General features: G+C 38.8%; 1 protein-coding gene across 1 annotated transcript; it reads right to left on the bottom strand.

Moving 5' to 3' along the window:
* Window positions 1-3,502: 3,502 nt before the first annotated feature.
* stx19 (syntaxin 19) lies at window positions 3,503-9,604 on the bottom strand. Its single transcript, XM_026295986.1, has 5 exons — window positions 9,433-9,604; window positions 5,666-5,961; window positions 5,297-5,533; window positions 4,716-4,928; window positions 3,503-3,739 (listed from the first exon to the last, which is right to left on the bottom strand). Exons 2-5 carry the CDS (start codon window positions 5,885-5,887, stop codon window positions 3,503-3,505), a joined length of 909 nt encoding a protein of 302 aa, XP_026151771.1. The 5' UTR covers window positions 5,888-5,961; window positions 9,433-9,604.
* Between the last annotated feature and the right edge of the window lie 10,401 nt (window positions 9,605-20,005).

Genomic DNA, 20,005 nt, shown 5'->3' with positions numbered 1-20,005 from the left:
CATTGTCACTAAATCAGATGTGAATGATGAGCTTCATGTGGAAAGTTGGCACCGGCACTCACCATGAATACGTGGTTGCCAAACTGAGTGAGGAGTGTGTGTGTGCACAAAAATAATAGGAGTTGGAGTTTCTTGTTAAATAAATCAAAACTGAATTACAGTTATTGTTCCTTATTACTAGTGTGATTATGTTGATTTGAATGACTGTTTAGTCTAGTTAGACATTTGGCAGTAAAAGTAGCATATTCTGTTAAGGTCTCTGTTTCTAAGGTTATTGTGCTGTTACACAGTAATGACTGATGAATGGTCTCTATTTCAGAAAATGTTGCCAAGTCAGGAAACAAGGAATTAACTTTATCAACAGTACACAAGTGCTGCCAGGTAGCCAAAATATCTTAAAAAAAAAAAAAAATCGACTGTCTTCGGGTGCAAAATAAATAGACACTGTATTTTAGCTTCAGGTCATCACATTTTGGAACAGGCACTGTGTATGTGCAGAGCTGGTAGTGCAAGTAGTCAGAGCACAGTGGTGGTCCAAGGGCCGAAGGTTAAATCTGATTTAGCTGGGGACAGAAACAAACTTCTGATTGGCTGGAGGCTAGGTGGTTTCAGATGAAATATTGGATAACAACTTCCAAGCTGTGGGTAAACAAGATGAATCTACAGTGGAAGCTATAAACACTGTTGTACAGGGCAGCTCCCAGATTGTGCAGCTGTTTAAATGTGAAGCAGGGTGTTGCTGGGAAAAGAACAGTTCACTTAGCCTACCTACAGAGAAAGAGAGAGTTTTGAGGAAATGCCATTGACTCTGGCTGACCTGACTAGGGGTCAGCGGTCCAGAGTTTTCTGAACTGACTTCTGCTCACTCTCCCATGGCCTGATGCTCTCAAGAGCTGCAGACCCCAGAAGCTTTCTCTCAGATCTGCAGACACACCTTGATCCCTGCTACTCTGCGGTTAGTATATTTGGAGAAAGTCCACTAAATTCTATCTTGTACTTAAACCTTATAGATTTTCCACTGGAGACTATTCCCACTTTTCGTGACGGTTGTTATGAATATGCAGCATATTTCTGTGTTATGACAGCTCAATCTGTAATGCATTTACTTGTGCCACCCTTAGGCATAATGAAGAGAGAATAATTTCTGTGTCATAATTTCTGATACCATAGGATGAGTAATAGGTGTTGACAAATAAACGACAAGCAAAAGCCTGTATAGGAATAAAATGGATTTTGAGAGAGTCTTTTGTGGTTTGATGTCAGAGCAGAAACAAGAAACAAATTGTCATTGCCTGTGTAGGAAGTATTGAACCTACTTGTACTTTTTGGCAAATCAAAATAAAATATGCTCTTTCTAGTTTTTCTGAAATGTTCACGTTAAAGTGTATGAGTGTGAAATCTTAAATTGGGATCTAGTGATTTCCACCTGCATGAGCTGTTTATAAGGGCACAACAATAATTCATCACCATAACAATGCATGTTTTTCATTCTTAAAACATTTTGGGGTGAGTATGATGCATGATTACACAGTTTTGCGATAATATGCTCCTTTAACAGTTAAAATATTAAGGGATAAACTATTTTTTAAACTGGTAATTATCTCAGTGAACACTGGATGGCATTGTTGCTGTTCAGGAACCCTGCAATTTTCAGCAGTACTAATTTTTGCACAGCAAGTCTGGGGGGGGGGTAGAGAGAAAGTATCCTGTACTGCATTACAATTACAATCTATTATTTCATTTACATATTATTTCATTTACATATCTGATGTATTTGTGTCGTTTCAAAATGCCATTGTAATCAGAGTGAGACTGGTGTACGACACGATCAGACAAGATCAGATGTAAGAAAAGATTTTCCACTTAGATAGCAGAAGTCATCAGACACCACCTCACGCTGGTTCCTCTGTTATACCTTTGGGAACAGTGTAAGTTATAGTTAACCTAAGCCCAGGATCCTCTGACAGGTGGTATTTCTGTAAGTTTCACATGAATGGAGAGATCACAAAACTGACTCACAAAAACACTTCTTTTTTTTTTTTGGTAATATTTTGGATTATCTGTTGCCTCCTTTACTTCTTGTCAATCTAAATTTGAAACACTCCTATGCTTTAAATGATTTTCTAAACCTAGGAGGAGTTTATTTTAAAGGCTGTTTAACAAAGGTGAGTAATGTCTGCTAGAAGTTAACGGTTCTGTTTACACACTGTTCCCTACAGGAACACAGGAACAGCTGACAAACCAGATTTTCCACTCTTGACTTTTGTACACCCGCTTCACCTGTATTTTGACACCGTGAGATATTGAGAAACATCACCGTCACAGCTGAGGAATACCCAGTTTTAAACCATTTTTTGGGTTGGTGAGATCAAGAGTATGAAGTGGCTGTATCTCCTGACATATATGACTGATTTATTATATATGAGTCATAATCTCAGCAAGTAAAATGAGAAACAGAAGTTGATTACCTGTCAAAAGGTATGCTTGTTTATCTGCAACTGTGAACAGTCTTTTTCTGGTATTTTATCCTGCTGATAGTCCCTTAGGTGACAGCTGCTCCCTTTTGTGCAGCATAATAATATTAATAATAATGATACATACAGTCTGGTTGCCAGAGTTTTTTTTTTTTATCTGAACAACATAACAGTTCCAACAGAATCATAAATTAAAATTGCACTCCAAACTACAAAACATCAACAGAAGTCAAATCATTTCTGAAGTGTGGAACTGACCATTGAATTAATAAATTAAAAAAAAAAAAAAACTGATATTCTGCAGTTGTGTCATCATGGTAGAAATATTTTTGATCAAAGCTCATTATTCAAAGTTTTACTTGGCTCCCTGCCTCTGTGAAATCAAATAAATGAAAAAAAAAAAAGCACACTGAAAATGATGAGACTTTCAAATGCAAATGAGGCTAATGGCTAATTGTAAAATATGTTCTTTTTCATTAGCATGTGGGCCAAAAATAAAATGATTCAAAAGCTCTGGAAAAGTAAATGTTTCTTAACTACATTAAATTTTAGATTAGATTAGTAGGTAGATCATAGATTAGTCTTAAAGTGCATATACTATGTAAAAATATGCAGCTATTAACTAGAGTGGCTGAGGTAGCAAAATAAAGAGGCTCTTTTGAATTAAAATGGTGAAATATCAGTTTTGCTGATCTTGCAGTGGCAGAGGCAACGATCTTGCCTTGTTTGTGACCTCTGTCAGATGGCAGTAAAGGTCTCCAATAAACAGCAGTGTCAGTAAGTAGCACTCGCTGAACTGTCTCTTCCAATAGTGGTCGCTTCACATCCTCTAGAAAGAAACAAGTGCCTCAAATATCAACCAACTCTGGCCCCTAATTGTTTTCTATGCTCTGCTGAATTCGTCTTCATGGGCACCGTACAAAAGCTACAGTACCCTACCTTCGCTTGACTGGTGCGTGTTTCCAGCGTTGCTTACTATAAACAGTTAAGTGAGCAATTAAATACGTTAAGGTAAAAATGCATATGAGCTATAAGCAGCATCTCCAGGGCGGGCAGCAACAGCAGCACAGCTGTCGAATTGGGTTCTTCTCCTTATATCTGGCGGCCAGCTTGAACTTTTCATTAGACGCTAACACAAAATCCTGTGTTCGCTCCACATTGGTCTGGATGTGTTCTATGGAGGCCCCTTGTTCCTCCACTAGCATGAAAATGTCTGTGAAGAGGTCCCTCAGCTCCTTCATTTTGTTCTCCAGGCTCAACAACTCCTGTTAGCGGAGAGGGATAATGCGATTAATGTTGTAGATATGAGCACCATAAGTCAGAGGCCTGCGGAGACTGGAGATAAAACTGTAAAGCTGCAGATGCAACGAGCAAACAGATGTTGATAGAAACGGGCTGAGCACAGGAAATACTTAAGCGTCGCTGTTTTGTACTTAGTAATTAACATCCTGGTTTACCTGGAGAAATCTTTGCATTCAACTGTGTTGGTAAAGTTGTTCTTTAAATAAAGAGCACAGCTTATTTTCTCTCTTCAAGGAGTTAAACATCCTTCACCAGCCGTCGCTGGTTTACATGTCTCCCTAACAGATGATTACAATAAAAATCAGCATGGCTCAGAGTGTCGTGGAGTGCAGGAAGGAAGATCAAGTTAAGTTTAAAAGATGTTTTTTGAGATGAGACAGGAGGACTAATCTCTTCTCATCCTCAGTTACAATCTGTAACTGATTCAATTTCAGTCTTCATTTATTTCTCTTCCTTCACCTGTTTGTGTCAGTTAGAAATAGTGATGTGTGAGACATGCTATAATGCCACGTCTGTCATTTGTGATAAAAGCTATATGGATACAGATCCCAATGCTGCTATAATACAACTCAATACGATGGCTGCCAGCACATTAAGTACAATTCACACACAAAATGAATATTTATTAGCTGTGAGCTACAGTTGTATGATTACAAATAATCATTAGGCTGGGTTTATTTAGCTGGAATTTGGTGTTTGGTGTAATCTCAGGCAATTATTTGATTAATGAATGTTTATTTGACTTGCTGAATTTGTTAGAGCTTTTAGACAAATTGCACATTTCCACCTGTAGTAATCACAAGAACGACAGGAAAAAAAATCATGATGTTAAATATTCAAGTAAAGTCTCTCAAAAGGTATGAAAAATCAGTTCAAGGCTGTTAGAAAACTGTCACCTAACAGAATATAATCAGTCATGTTGTTTGCCACCGCCCTCACCTTGTGCCGCTGCTCGATCTCGGAGAGCTGCGACCTTGTGATTCTGGCGTCATTTAGCAGGTTCTCGTTGAAGACCTCCCATTTTCCTGTGGCGAACATCTCATTCACCTCCTCCTCCTTCACATCCTTTCCCAGTACCTCCAGCTGCCGGGTAATGAAGTGCTTACAGCGCTCCTGCTTGGTCAGCAGACCTTCATTATACTGCCGCATTATCTGAACATAATTATAGCAAAATGAGAGAGAATTAAAATGAAGGAGTAGGAGGGGAAATGAGACCATGTTTGAGTCCTATCTTTTTTTGGCATAAGCATAATTTATGTGCTGTTCCTTGACCCTCTTGACACCACTGACAGTGGATAATAAACCATGCAGGGCGATACATTTACTGTACATTTTAGCAGAGAAAGCTAGTCATGCTGATCAAACAATGAAGAGGTTCAACCTTCTGGTTCTTACATTGCTGTCATTTTCTCATTCTTGTGCTTTAAGTGTCTTCTCCTGGACAAACTCATTTAAAAAGAATTACCTACTCAAAAGTGTTTCAAGAATCTAGAACAACATATTACTGCCATGTTACCAACCTCCTGGAATTTGCGGTTCAGTGCTGCATACTGGGAGCATTGTATTCTTGTTGTAACAGCAGTAGGTCCCTGTTGGTCCTCAGTTGGTTGGACCAGTTTTGAAAAGGCATCTAAACGGCGGTGGATTTTTTCGGCCTGCAGCTTGACGTCTCGTGTCAGGCTGCTGTCTTTCTTAATCAGACTGAAGCGACGCATGGTTGAAACCAGGGTCTTTTGCTGCTGGGTGAACCTTAGGACCTGTTTGCAGTTGACAAAAGTTAAATAGATTAAATACATTTTCACCACAAAAATGACAGGGTGAATCTTTATCTTCAACAGTAATATTTGATGTTATATTTATTTTTATATTATATATTTATTTTCTTTAACCTCTGTCTCCAGCGCTGTGATGTCATTTCGAATTTCCTGAGCCTCGGACAATAAATTCACAATGTTTGGCTCCTCCTCGAACATCACACCCTGTGGCGTAACAATCCCGAGGACCACAAAGTCGTCATTATCGCCCTCCAACGAGAAAGAGTCCGTGTTCTCACTTGCTGCTTCAGAAAACTCTTGAGCCCTCTGCTGCAGCTCCTCCAAACGGTCTCTCATTGTGGACGCTCACTCCTCAGGACACAACGTTTTTAAGAATATGTACAGTTTTTGTCAGTGCTGATGAGAGGACGCTGCAAAGAAAATAATATGAAGCCTTTATCATTCCTGCCTGCAAATCAAATTGTTGTAGGAGATAAGGTCAATAAGATAAAAGCAGGGAAAACAATATTGACATTCAAGTGGAGAATAAAGGCAATACAAATTTCAGTGAGTCATCTAGAAGTAAAGGGTTGATGACATTAGAAAATGTACTGATATATTACTGAACTATATTCATCACATTGAGTTTTACCATTAAAACAAATTACTTTGTAGCACATGCCGATGTGATCTTTGTTTATTTCAGGAGTTATTATTTCAAATCCAGCAGTTAAATTTGCTTGGCACAGAGGTTAGAGGTGGAGGCAGTTGAAATATATATCTGTGCATGTGTCTTATTAAAATGTTGTCGTCTTAGTTGACTAGCTGAAGACTGGTACTACAGTATTACCTAGGTTTAGTTACTTTTTTAAGTGACCTCTGCACCTTAAATGTGAGGACAGGCCTGGCCAGACTAAGCTAACATTCACTGTTGATAGTCAGCACAAATCTCTTAATATTACAGTGGCTATTTATGAACTGCTGTGTCCTGTTTTTAATTTAAATACAGATGATGCAGTGTGTGGGTGCAACAGGCTTGGAGTTGTTGAAATACACATAACTGGGCTGACTGGTGACATTATACACTACAAGTAACTCACACTGCTGGTCAGGGGTAGATCATGAGAAACTGGGCCCTTATATCACCTTCATATGTAGGAGCAACCAGATCAGTTTGTTTTCTTGTGATTGTCTTTTTGTAGTTTTGTTTCTTTGTAGCCATTTTGTGCCCATGTTGACTATTTTTGCATCTCTTCATAGTCCTTTGCACCTATAGTTACTTCTTTTGTATCTATGTTTTTGAGGTTTTGATATTTTGGTCACAGAATTCCACTGATAAGAGAAATACACAATTAAAACATGATGTGTCATTTGTTATATCAATCCAACTGGACATACAGTTCTTTTAAAGTTTTAGCATAGGTTTAATGGTGCAGTTCTTCACAAGATACATAACTGTAGTTTGAAACTACTACTTAACATTCATCCCCTCACCCATGGGTTACAATATTGTTGTGGAAGATTTTTTTGGCCATAGCGTTCCTGTAGGCCACTTTGTGTGCTCTAGGTTAACACAGTGCTTTCAGTGCATGAGTGAATGTGTAGCTGCTATAGACACAATGTCATGCACAGGACACTATGTGCTTCACATCCTCCCTTTCTGCCATAACACCCTTTCAAGTTTCCAACAGCGGAGGCACAAGATTTTAGGTCATGACGAACGTGCAACTGTCGGCATCAATAAAAGGACTTAATGAGCAAGGAGGCATACGGTTCTGATGGACTGCAAAATCTGGAAACAGTTCTAAACTGGATTCCCAATTCTATTTAGGCCCCCTGACTCTCTGGGCCCCTGGGGCTGTGCCCAACAACCCTGTTCAGTAATCCGTACATGTGAAAACATAACTAATAACAAGTTAACATGGAAATTGGACCCACAATGTCTAGTAAAACAGAAAGCCTCTACTGCCAGATGCATTGAAGTGGCTATGAGATGCATTTACTTAACACTAGAAATAAATTACGTAATTGTGCAGTTTAAAATAATATCAACATGATTCATAGGTTATATATGTAAGGTCAATATTAATAATGAACAAATACTGCAACTATATGCATATAGCATGTACTTAATGTACAGTGTGGTTTCAATAGTGAAGGTGAAGTGAGAGTTGGAGTTTGACACCCTGTCCTAGACATTAAATACTTCTAATTTGTTTTTCCGCTTTTGTTTTGAGAGAAATATAATTTCTACAGAATTATGTTCACTGTGAAAATGTTTTTCATGTAATAAAAACTGTGACTATAAAAACAGGTAGAAAGGCTTTAGTTCCAAAGAATGTTACAGGAAAACAAAATATTTGGCTAGTGAATATATCAACAATGTCTTGAGGTGTAGCAAATACAGTTTTCTCATCAAGTTGATTTAAAACAAATAAAACTTAACACCTGGAAGAAAAAAAACATTACATTACATTACAGCTCCTGCAGTTTAAGCAAATTCACCTGCACTTAACTTTGTACTCTGGTGTGTGTCCGGTGTGAATCAGAGCCTGATCAGTGTTTGTTTTTCATCTGTTCTGATCTGAGCATAACTGATGAGCCATATCTGCGCTCTGCTGAACACCGAGGTATATTTTTAACTCCATGAAAAACAACACGGGACAAACGAGCAGAAAGTTTATCTGCGACATCAGTCAAATTGACTTGAGATCATTTTCCCATGAGAACTGAGTGGGTTGTTTGTGTTCAACAACACACTCAGCAAAAACAAGAGAAGAAGAAAATAGTGCCAGGTTGCTAGCATCTTAAACGATGACAAGTCTAGGAAAAGTGACCTTGATAAACACATTAACTAAAACTACAAAACAACAATATGTCAGATCTGACTGCTGGTTTCTAAGTGTGGAAATGGAAAAAGATAAATTCACAACTGCCAAGTACTGAAAACACTTCTCTTTTAAGTTTCTAACTCCAGCATGCTGGAGCAGAAGTAAAGAAGCAAGATGCTTAAGATTAGAGCCATGAGATGCAGAGTTTGACTTCCTGAATGTTTTACATTCTAACACAAATTCCTGTGCATTCAAATGGGCATACCAAAATTGCAAAAGTGCCTTAGCAAAACAAGGATTTGGGTTTTAGAGGCCCTAAACATAATCTTTTGGAAGCACATGATTGTGTGGTGGTGGGGGGGGAGCAGAGAATTTGGCTGCTGAGAAATGGAGCATGTCAAATCATGGACTATCCCATTTCTGGATAGCTTTCAAACAGGAAAGAACCTATTTTGTGTGTTTATGTCCGAGAGTGTGTTTGTGAGTATTTTAGCTATTCCAAACTTATCAGAGGTCAAATAATAATATCTTTTGTTTTTTCATCCGTAGTCTCTTTCTCTACCTGCCCAGCACAGAATGGCAGATTAAGAAAAACTCCTTAAAGGATTTGGGAGCACACTCTACTGTGCTTAGCTGCAAGAAAGTGGAGCCTGGTTCAAGGAATTTAGCATCTCTGTTTGAATGTATTGGTCTCCAAAACAAGTAAATATTTTCTTTCCACTATCCATCTGCTTCTTTTGTCTGTTTCTGAAGGAAATGTTGTGTTGTTAGTGTCTCATTTCCATGCAGGTGGGAAAGCAGGGGTGCAGGTCAGACACTTGCACTCTATATACTAGTGTCTTAAATATATGAAAAATAAGGGATTCTGCTTAAATGTTCCAGAAATTGTTGGATAAATGGTTTTACTTCTTCATGTTTAAGCTAGACTTCCTATAAATAAATGAATAGCGTACAACATAGACAAAATACCAGAAAACATATATGCTATCTTTGTTGTACAAGTCTAAGATTTATGTCCTCATACTCTTAAAGGCACATGTAACGTTCAGTCTGAAATAAAATGAAGTTTACCTTAACAGTGTTGGTATTCCACCATGGGCTGTCTGATCTTTATTCCCATGCAGAGTTCACCAGGAATGTAATCCAAGGCAAGCTTGTGCATTCTTCGATATTATCAGGTCATCTTTGGACCTCCTTCACCTGATACTCATAAGCTGACAGTCACAGATCTGAATGCTGGAACTGTTATGCCACCAACTGTTTATCAGGACACTTACACTCACAAGCAGAGAAAGTTTAGAGGAAGTCTGGCTGAATCAATCTGAAGCACCTCCCTGGATCTGGATCTGACCAATAGGAAAGAGGCAGACTGAAGGCTCACTTGCTTATCTGAAAAGTGAGAGGTTATGTGATTAATTAAATGAGAAAGGGACGGACAAGATGGAGAGAACAGGGATCTCATGAACTCTAACCTCAGGCTTAATTCCTTGACAATAATGTAGAGCAGAATAAAAGGCCAAACAACTGCGTTTGCAGTCAGGGTGTCACCCAGGCTGTTGGGTTTCCAGGGTTAGGCCCTCTTGTTCTGGGGACATTGTACTTCTTAGGGCACAGTGACTCTTTTGAGCAGTTCTGATACAGTTACTCTCTCTAGGTAGTGTAACGCTCGGTGCAGAAGCGGTTTGAATTTTGGTGTCAGAGGGACACATGTTTTGCAGATGAGTAGAGTTTGTCAGGAACAAGTCTTCATAACTTGAATCTTTGTGGTCTAGTGAAAATGCAGTAGCCATTTTGTTAGTGTGGTAGCCTGTGATACGTTGTATATGGTGTAAGATAAATAGTGAAATAGGCTATTTAAAGACTTCTGAAGATATATCTCAATTTTCTATTAATTTTTAGTCTCTTCTTTCTGTTGTTCCCACCTGATGAAAACCATTTAATCCATCAACAAAAGTTTGAAAACCACGACACTGGAATTGTGAGGTTACTCCGTGACAACAACATGACACAAAATCTCCGGTGGATGGTGATATGTTGCTTCTGTAAAAAATGAAAATGCTGTTAGTAAAATTTTTATCTCTGTTGTACCAGATGCTACTCTTTGCTTGTAATAAATGCTGCAGTGGTGTGTAAACTCTGAGCCATCTATCCCAAATGGCAAGATATTATGACAACAAAGCAAAACCGGTTTCTGAGTGTCAGAATTTACCTTCATCAACATGACGACAACAAACTGCACTATATGAGAACCTGTTTCCTGCTGCTGATTAGTCATCTGTCTTTTTTTTCCCCTTGATTTTCTTTTCAGCATCCCTGATTAGGGAGGATAGGTAGGATGGGATTTCCCCTCTCTCTCTCTCTCTCATGCACAGTCACAATATCCTGAGATGCTAAAGAGGAATATTACCTAATTTTTGCTTCTTCATCCATAGAATTTAGACAGACATCAGTAGCGCAACACTAGAAAAGAAAGACACTATGCCTCTGCTCCCATCCCGGTTATAAAATAAATGTTGCCAACAAGCACTACTACTACTCAGATGATATTGCTACCAATTTTAATGAAGAAGGTGGATTTATAAGCAGCATCACATAATGTGCTGCCTGAAAGGCTCACCTTAAGGAACACCTTGAATCTCCAGAGCTGAAAACAAGCAAAAAATACAAATGTTGGACAAAGCTGACTTTACTATTTCTTGCAACATTAAAGTTGTGCTAATTAATATTTTTGTATTTACAATGGGTCAGATGATTTTGTGTAGTGTTATATAGAGTATTTGTAGTGATAAATCCACAAAGAATTATTGACCCACTTTGTAGTTTTCCTCAGCTTAACATAGTATTTAGGTGTCTTTCAGCCCATTCTTTTGGATTTACGGCCAGCATAATTTTTTTTTATTCAGTTTGACAGGACCAAATGGCAACGTTATCAACTAGTTCATAAGAAAAAAGATATTAACTATTTCTAGCATTAAGAAATATCTAAACCATCCCAAAATGAATGTGGACCTTTTGAAAAAGTGAACTTTAGAACAAATAAAACATCATACAAATGACTAAATTATAAATCATCTAAGATACTAGAGGTAAATAGACATGTGGCATGGTACCCTTACAGAATTTTTCCATTGCGGGGTAAATAAAGGTTGATCTTATTTTAGCAGCGTTACATGCAGTGAGAACCTCTGAGTGAACTGAGGTAGGTGGGGACTTACTAACTTAAATACTGGAAAGTCAAATTGTCTTGGGCCATAATGTTAAGATGTTTCAGGGAATGAGTTAGCTAACTAGTCAGGTCACTGTAAATACAAATGTTGGCTACTAAGTTGTTAGTGGGCAAGCAAGAAGACACTGCAACATGACTGTTCCCATTAACCTCACATTAAGTGGCTCAGTTTTTTCTTAATGTAAGAAATTGCAGTAACTATAGGACAAAATTGACACTGTGTATCAAGTCAGTTTGGGCAGTGATGTGTGTGTTTTGTGAAGGAGGTTTAGTGTGAGTTTGTGTTCTGCACAAAACACAGTTTTATTTTCATCTGTGTTATTATCCAAGTTGTTTTATTGTCCTAAATGTACCCAAAAATTATTTACATCCTCCCAGGTCCAATTTAATTGGCCCTATGATGATGATGTTCCTAAGGTTGAGCCTTGATGACGAAGTATACGGTGTCATACAATAGTACATTGGGCATGCGTCTTTAGAAGGTTATAATATGTCTGTGTTTACAGCATGAATGAAAATACAATAAATGCAGCTGTAATACTTGAAAAGTAAGTTGAATATGTCTCCATGCATAGGTAAAGCACACATTACAAATAATTGCTACACATGTGAACATTAAACATGTTACATTAAAATGTAACAGAAATAGGTTTCCTCAAACTAGAGTTAAGAGTTTGAAAAGAACAATATTGGTGTATTTGCTACTGCTGTGCAGAGAGCTAATATATTGCCAGACAGAGGAGAAACAAAAGTGAGGCCAGCAGAAATAAAATGTCTGCTTAGTATAAAGATAGTATACAAGAGAGTAAAGAATAAAGTACTCCAGCATGGCCAAAGACATTTAAAGAAAGTAAGTGTTGAAGACAAGATGCGAAGAGCATTCAAATGCAATTCCTCCTTGGTGTTTCATCTCAAATGCACCCAATATCAAAGAGCAGGTCAGGTTGTCTTGGTCACTGTATCAACTAGAGTTTGTCTTGCAATATAGCTGTTGGAGCACTCTCTGGGCATTACTGTAATTGAAGCGATGTTGGAAGCTGTGCTATGCTGTTCTTCACTGCAGGGCCCTGAGAGAGAGAGAGAGAGTGTGCGAGGCTATGAAAAAGAGAAGGAGGTATGACAACAACTCCCAAACAACTTCTAAGCCACAACCTTGAGAGTGATATTTAAACACTGCCAAAGAAAATATGCAGTGTTTTCTCTCTGAGGGGAGAAAAAAAGGAAGGATTAGATGAAACTGATATGGAACTGCAGGCCAGTACTAATACTGACAGAGTGATACCGTTGGACTTAACATGTTCCCTGTGTTTGAGGTTCAGTATTTTTATGTTGCAAAATCAAAACAGACATCCAAGGGGAAAAAATACTATTTGTCAGGGTGGAAAGCCCCTGAAAGCAGCATTTATATTACCATATACTGTTTAAGTCTTCCACTGATGGCCACTATAATGACAGATATTTCATTGCAAGGATACCCTCAAAGCTGCAGCAAAAACACCAAAATAGTTATACATTGTTGTGCATTCATCATGTGAGAAATTAGTATAGATATGATCCACAGCAAAAACGTGAATTACCTGCAGCCACAGAGGAACCTCCATCATATCATTCAAAGAAGTCATGACAATGCAATTTCCGACTTTTAACAAAAAAGCTCTGCCAGCCTTATATGCAGAGCATATACCCAGAGAATGAAGGAAAGGAGAAAGAGGAGATAAATGAGTGAGGAGAGAGAGATGGTCAGAGGGACAAGGATAATGAGGTCAAAACCATCGTCATTAAGCCAATCAGAAAGATTGATACTGAGGTTGGTGGCCTTGGCTATTAAAATGAAGCAATCAGAGATCCAGATATTAAATGTCCCCTCTAGGGCCGCTGTATAAGACTGTGCCTAGAGTCATTTAGGCTAAACTTACAGTTAAGCAGTGTAACCATACCAAATTTTCCTGTGTTCCACAAGCACTTAAAGTCTCAGGGGGTTCAGCACTTTACTTGTGGTATATATATTTAATCTCCTAGTGGCACTTATATGACCAAGTAAACTCAAACTGAAACCTATGCAAAGAATTGTAATATGGGGGACCGCCTAGAGTCCTGCTCCCAACAGGTAATCCTAGTGAACGTGACAAGGTGGTGTAATGTGCTACCCACTGAAACCAAACCACCAAACACTATCACTGTCAAAATCGCATTCTAGTCATAGTGTCCCTGCTGAGGATGTTGTGAGTGACAATACTCTGGAAGCAGTCTGCCTAAAACTATAATTCTGTGTATGTGTTTCATCACAAAAGATTACTTTAGACTTGAAATTTGGGAGACTAAGTACTGGTGGTTGACAATCCATGCAGCAAATTAATTGTATTCCCCAAGTATAGCCACACTTAAATCAGGCCCTACTTTTGTTAAATGGCTAGAAGGAAAAGCATTAAGCCTTTATCCTCTCTTGAGAGCCAGGATAGAGGGTCCACTGCTCCACACAATCAACAAGACTCTACTCTTCTGCTTAAGCAAGCACTTCAAACATGGGTCATTTCACCCCCTAGTGTCATGCTGCGGTTATATCACCCTCTAGCCTAGCAAAAAGGGAGGTTGCATTAATAGAAGCAACACTGCAGAAAGATAAGCCCAGATATCGTGTGTATTACAGAATGGCACATGACTGTGGGCAGACTTCCTCCAAGTTGCACTGTTAGCACATCCTGTGTGTGTGATACCCACAGAATATTTTTTTTCCTATTTAATACTTCTCCCCGATCAAGACAAAGCAAATACTGACATCTTTTAATGTCAGTACTAGATTGTCTGTAGAATTCAACATCCTTAAACAATATCAGAACTACAATGCTGCTCGCACTCACATATTAAAGTCACTGAGCCTAACGAATATTGCTAAGCAATCATGTTAGAGAAATGCCTTAAAAAACTGACACCCTTTCTAACCTTGACCCTACAGTAATTACTCTAGAGCAGCCAGTGCACTGTGAAGGACACCGATATGACAGCAGCATGTGTGGTGATAGATCCACGATGGACTGGCGAGATCTGTATCCACCTGAAGAGAGGAGCAGACACATTTAGTCAGGGCAAACTGAAAGTGGAGGCCAGGTCAGTGTGTGTGTGTGTGCGTGTGTGCGTGTGCGTGTGTGTGTGTGTGTGTAATGCCCTATAATACTCTGTTTGTTCCAACATAGATTTAGCAGAATGAATTACGCAAACAGACGCAGTTATGGTATGTGCAAGGTGATGAGGCATTTATATCATGATAAATGGTATGTAATGTGTGTAGTGGGACTGAATGTGTGTGTGTGAATGCATTTTAGTGTGGACAGTAGGGTTTGCTCACTGTGTCGTTTGCAGTAGAAAAAGTTGAAGAATTAATTAGTTCTTGTTTTCCTGTTTTAAAATGTTAGATTTGGATTTATTCAATTCTGTTTCTACTTGCTGTCATGTCTTTATTGAAACACTCCAATCAGCCCAACTGTCTGTACTGGCTTTAATGTGGTACATTCAGTGGCTACACTATAAAAATAGGAGTCAAAAACTTGGGCTAAGCTGAGGTTGCTTTAACAGAAAATGGCATCCAGGCAGAAAAGAGATTAAGATGGAGATATGAGTTTCAGACTCAATATAACCAATATTTGAAATGCCTCCATATCAAGTCACCAAAGACATCAGCAGACATTAAAAGTTGGAGGAGAAGGTTAAGAAAAAAAGTGTCAAACAGAGCAGTCAGATGGGTTAAAAACAAACCAGAAATATTCAGTGTGTCGCACAGGTTGAGAAAGTGTTTGTGCAGGGAAAGGCTGGCAGACAGCTGGCGTAGTATTGATCATGTCTACAAACAGTGTCATATCCATCATGTCATGGGTGGACAATGTTGATGTATGTGTGTTTGTTTGTGCACTCCTGCTGCATAATTTTCTCCATCCTCTAACATATATTGAAAAAGTAAGTCGTACCATTCCAGCAATTATCAAAAATGCCAGATCTGAGATTGGCTGTTGTTAGCTGCCATTTCCCATCTCTAGTGGACAGTAATTGTGTCATTGTGGAGGTAACAAGGAGATGTTCTTCAAATCTACACCATGACAATGGCATTGGCTTTGACAGGTAGATGACAGGGAGGATGAAGAGGGGAATGTTGCAGTACAGGATAGTTCAGCCTCAGACCACACGCACACACACACACACATACACATACACATCCACTGACTCGTCTCCCACCAGCAGGCCACCTCTAATCGAGATGGAAGAGTGCTGGGGCCGATCGAAATGCCTGCAGATGACAAGGTGGGAATGGATTGGCTCCCATGCCCTTGTCATGTTGCTCCATCTGCACCACACAGAGAGGAAGACAGATGAATTTCATGACAGAAGGCTGGGTGGTACAGGCAGACAGGTAGACGACAGACAGCAAATAAATTAAACTACACTAAATATCAACAAAAATTTCTCATTTTTTTTCTTAAAGTGACAAATATATGTTAATACTCAATATACTGGCTGCTGTTTTCAGAAAATGGTCACAGCACAGTACAGCCCACTTGTAGTATTCAAATTTTTCATGGTTATGTCTATACAGTACTTGGTTAAACTTTCTCACTATCCACCACCACCACCTTCTGGTGACTCAACTGCAAATAATAAATGTAGCACTTCACTATTTACCAAAAAAAGCTATTATGTTATGTTATTATTATGTTACTATTATGTTATGTCAATTACATTATTTGTTTTCTGCTGTTTGACCTCAGAGGACGGTCGTCGGCTGAAAACTTTCTAACTGCTAAGAGAGTTGTACATTTTTTAAAAATTTCCCACCACCAATAAAAAAATTTAGTGTGGGACTATGTCTTGCTTGCTTGTATTATACTTATACTAAGGTGCTGAGCACATTTGTACTCAATAGTTGTGCTTTTTTTTCTTTGTTGAAGCTATTTTTCTAACAATGACTTGTTGGGGATACTGAGCCAGACTTTGCTGCAAGTGAAAACAAGCTTTGTTAATAATGAACATATCACTGCAAAGGCTGCTCCTATCTAAACATGCTGTACAGTGGGTGCTGGAAGGCATACTTACTGTGGTCGGTATCTTATATCAAACCTGCACCGATGAGCCCTTTCTATCCCTGGCAGTCTTTTACGGGTCAGTGATCTCCCATTACTGCAAGGAGATCTGAACCATGTTCCTAACAATCCTTTTCCTTCTTTAGCTGGGCTCACACATCAGATAAAGTCATATTACAGTATAAGCCATTGCCATAACAAAAGATCATTTATAGTAAGAAGGTTGCTTCCAATTCATATGATAAATTGACCAAAAAAAGTTCCTGCAGTACAGCAACACATGCTTAACCCTCATCCAGGTCAGTACTCTGTGTGTTAAATGTGTCTGACCTAAATTTTAGGAATTAAGGAATTGTTACTCACATGCTAGAGCCATAGTCACTGGCCTCTCACTTAAATTAGAGGGCTAATCTTGTATGCTATGCTAATGTTCAGTGAAAAATATTAAGCCTTTAGAGGACAATATACTGGGGAGTGTTGGACTGGTGTGTTTTACCTAAGGTGATGTGGTGGCAAATGCTGAGAGGCAGGTTAACGTTGTTTCCCCTCCCTGGGGGATTAATCACCTGCTCTCATAACTACCTGCCAACGTAATCATCCTGGAGATATGGGGAGTCTCTGCCAACAGGGGGAAGCGGCGAGAGGGATGGGAGGAAAGAGAAATTAGCCGCATCTGTTTTGTCATACACTCAATATTTTTGCTGTTGTCCACTGTTCATTGAGCAGAAATAGTCTTGTACTGGTTTTAGTGGTGGAGAAATGTTAGTTGAATTCATTGGTAAGACACCGTTTAGGAAAATTACACTTTCCAGAATATCCATTCAACTTTGAGCAAGATTATGACAGGGCATATGGTAAGAGTATGCACTTTGATTTTAAGAGTCCAAAGATAAATTATAGAAGGTTTTACAGCTCAATATATTTTCCGTGTAGCTTGTTACCTGTCAATGAAATAGGCTTGTGGGCTTGCTCGCTAATGAACCTAGCAGATGGATTTCTAAGAGAAAATGAATAAAAGTGAATGCAGAATGGACAGTACCTTTCTAAAACAGCATGTCAAATTGAGATCGAAGCAATCCCATTTGTTCCTGTTAGCTGAGTTTCTCTCATCGGCATCTGCTGATGACAGTTTGTCTAGGACGATGTCCTTCATTTCACCTCCCAAGGTCTCTCCTGGTACTTCCCCCTCCTCTCCTCCCCTTTACATCCCTTTCTCTGTGTTGAGATCATAAATTGCTGAATATAAAGCCTTGTTTCCAGTCTGTTAGATGCGGCAGCCGGTGCCAAAGGCCTTCACATCCCCTTTTGCACCTGCAAAGGCACTTAGATGAAAAAAATCAGTCTCTCTCTCTCTCTTGTCTCCAGTATGTGGATGCATCATTCAAGCAGCTACACCCCAGCTTAAACCCCCCCCCAAGGCCACATTGTAACTTCACCATTTATTCTAAAGGGACACTTGGTTAGAAAACTATAGATTAACAAATGGCTTCACCAAAAGACAATATAGATCTTCCCTGACAATTGCCTGGCTGTAATGGCCCTGTGTCCGGGAGAGCTTCTCCTTGATGCACATACACAATCTGCTGAAGTGGTTGTACATAATAAATGGAATTAATTTAACAAACGTCATCGTGTTGGTGTTTTTGATCTTATATTGAATAAATATGATAATAATGAAAAGCTGGAAAACAGTAGAAGACCTTTTCAAAGGCTGTCACATTTTGAGAACTCATTCCATCATATTTTTTCATTCATTACTGTCTCTTAAAACTAAATTTGTTGTCATTTGATTACAGCGGGATTGCAGCGAGAAGAATATGTGAACCATTTGGAATCACCTGTCATCACAAGTATAGGCAAACACAATGTGCTTACGCTAAAAACTATCATAATCTTTCATATAAACGATGTAGTTTCTAGGTTCACAGACATTTGCGTTTTACTTCACAGCACCATAGTTCCAGGTTAAGTCACTAATATCAGGAGCTATACCATAGTATCTAATAAAGCATCAGACCCTGGTCTTTCCACCTCACTTCACTGAAAGCTTGGTTGTCATAACTTTTAAAGCTCCTAAACCCATGGTCCGCCCACTGAGGTGCCTTCACTTATTATGACTTTTTAGTCCCCCTTTTCATGATTGTGTGGGCATATACAGACTCTGTTTGATTGACAGTTCGCTTACCATCCTTTTAGTTTTGTTCACACCTGTTAGACCAGAACAACTTACACTTTTATTCTGTTAGGTGTGGATTTTTTTTTTTTTTTTTCTCAAATGACTCATACCGGCCATACTGCAAATATAACACATGTTTGGTTTTATTGGGCATCAGTGGAAGAGTCATTGAAGGTTAACACAGAATCTGTAAACCTCTCACACTTCATAATCTTTCCAGATCATCATTCTGTTCCAATCAAGATTATTGCTGCTACGGACAAACCTGACATTAACTGCTCCAGTAATCATCATGCATATCCCCGGACTGAACTGATGAGTGAAATTGATAGGTGCTGTTTTCCTGACATGTCCCCCAATTAATACAACCCACGTGTTTTCACAAGACTGTGCTCCACGGTGAGATAGATATTCTGTTATTTAATGTAATCAGAGGTGCAAAACAGAAATCGGTGTTAAAAGTGCACCAAAAATTTGGCATGACCCCTATAAACGAATCACTGAGCATGTAGTTCACAGCCATAACAAACTGGCCCTGCATGAGTCTGCACACTGGTGTACATAGATACACTTACTTTAGAGGTCTGTCGCATCACTGCTTTCTACTGAACACCCAAAGAAGTTGATTGTTTTCAGAATATCACTGTGAGACAATTTCAGTGTCAAAGAAATACTTATAAATCTCACCTTGTAAAGGCAATTTAAGTGATCCACTTTTTGCCAGTGCATGGAGATGTTTTCAATGGCAAAAAAATGGCCTTGGTATTAAGCAGAGAGAGCATCTAAGCCAAAAGCTTAGTGGAATGTCTTTCTTAAGCAAAGACAGCTTATTCAACCAAAGCATGCAAAGCACAAAATAGATTTTTCTGTTCATCCCTCTTCAGTATCACCTTTCTATAGAATGTCAGAGTTGAGATGGAGAGAAAAAGAAGCATATATTTAACAGGCTATAAACTAAATAGAGCTGATGACATGTGTGTTAATTTTTCTTCAGTAGGCCGGGAAATGGCAGACTTTTTTTTTTTTTTTTTTCTAAAAATCCATTTGTGTCTTTTATTTCAGTGTCTCCCTTAACAGGCTATTTACCTCACATAGAAATGCTGTTCTCTGTCTTGTTCTCTTCTGGCCCCCTGTCTTTGTTCAGAGTGTGGCACATTTCTTAGAAAACATGAGATA

The sequence above is a fragment of the Mastacembelus armatus genome, chromosome 21 (genome assembly GCF_900324485.2).
Source record: "Mastacembelus armatus chromosome 21, fMasArm1.2, whole genome shotgun sequence".
Taxonomy (NCBI): domain Eukaryota; kingdom Metazoa; phylum Chordata; class Actinopteri; order Synbranchiformes; family Mastacembelidae; genus Mastacembelus; species Mastacembelus armatus.
This window is presented reverse-complemented; position numbering and strand designations above follow the sequence as displayed.

What these genes read in the sequence shown, in the direction of transcription:
- stx19 (XM_026295986.1), bottom strand. Translation starts at nt 5,887, where the DNA reads ATGAGAGACCGTTTGGAGGAGCTGCAGCAGAGGGCTCAAGAGTTTTCT. An exon ending in TCACAGCGCTGGAGACAGAG is followed by an intron (nt 5,534 to 5,665) that starts GTTAAAGAAAAT and finishes AACTGCAAACAG; the next exon opens with GTCCTAAGGTTCACCCAGCA. An exon ending in TGAACCGCAAATTCCAGGAG is followed by an intron (nt 4,929 to 5,296) that starts GTTGGTAACATG and finishes AATTATGTTCAG; the next exon opens with ATAATGCGGCAGTATAATGA.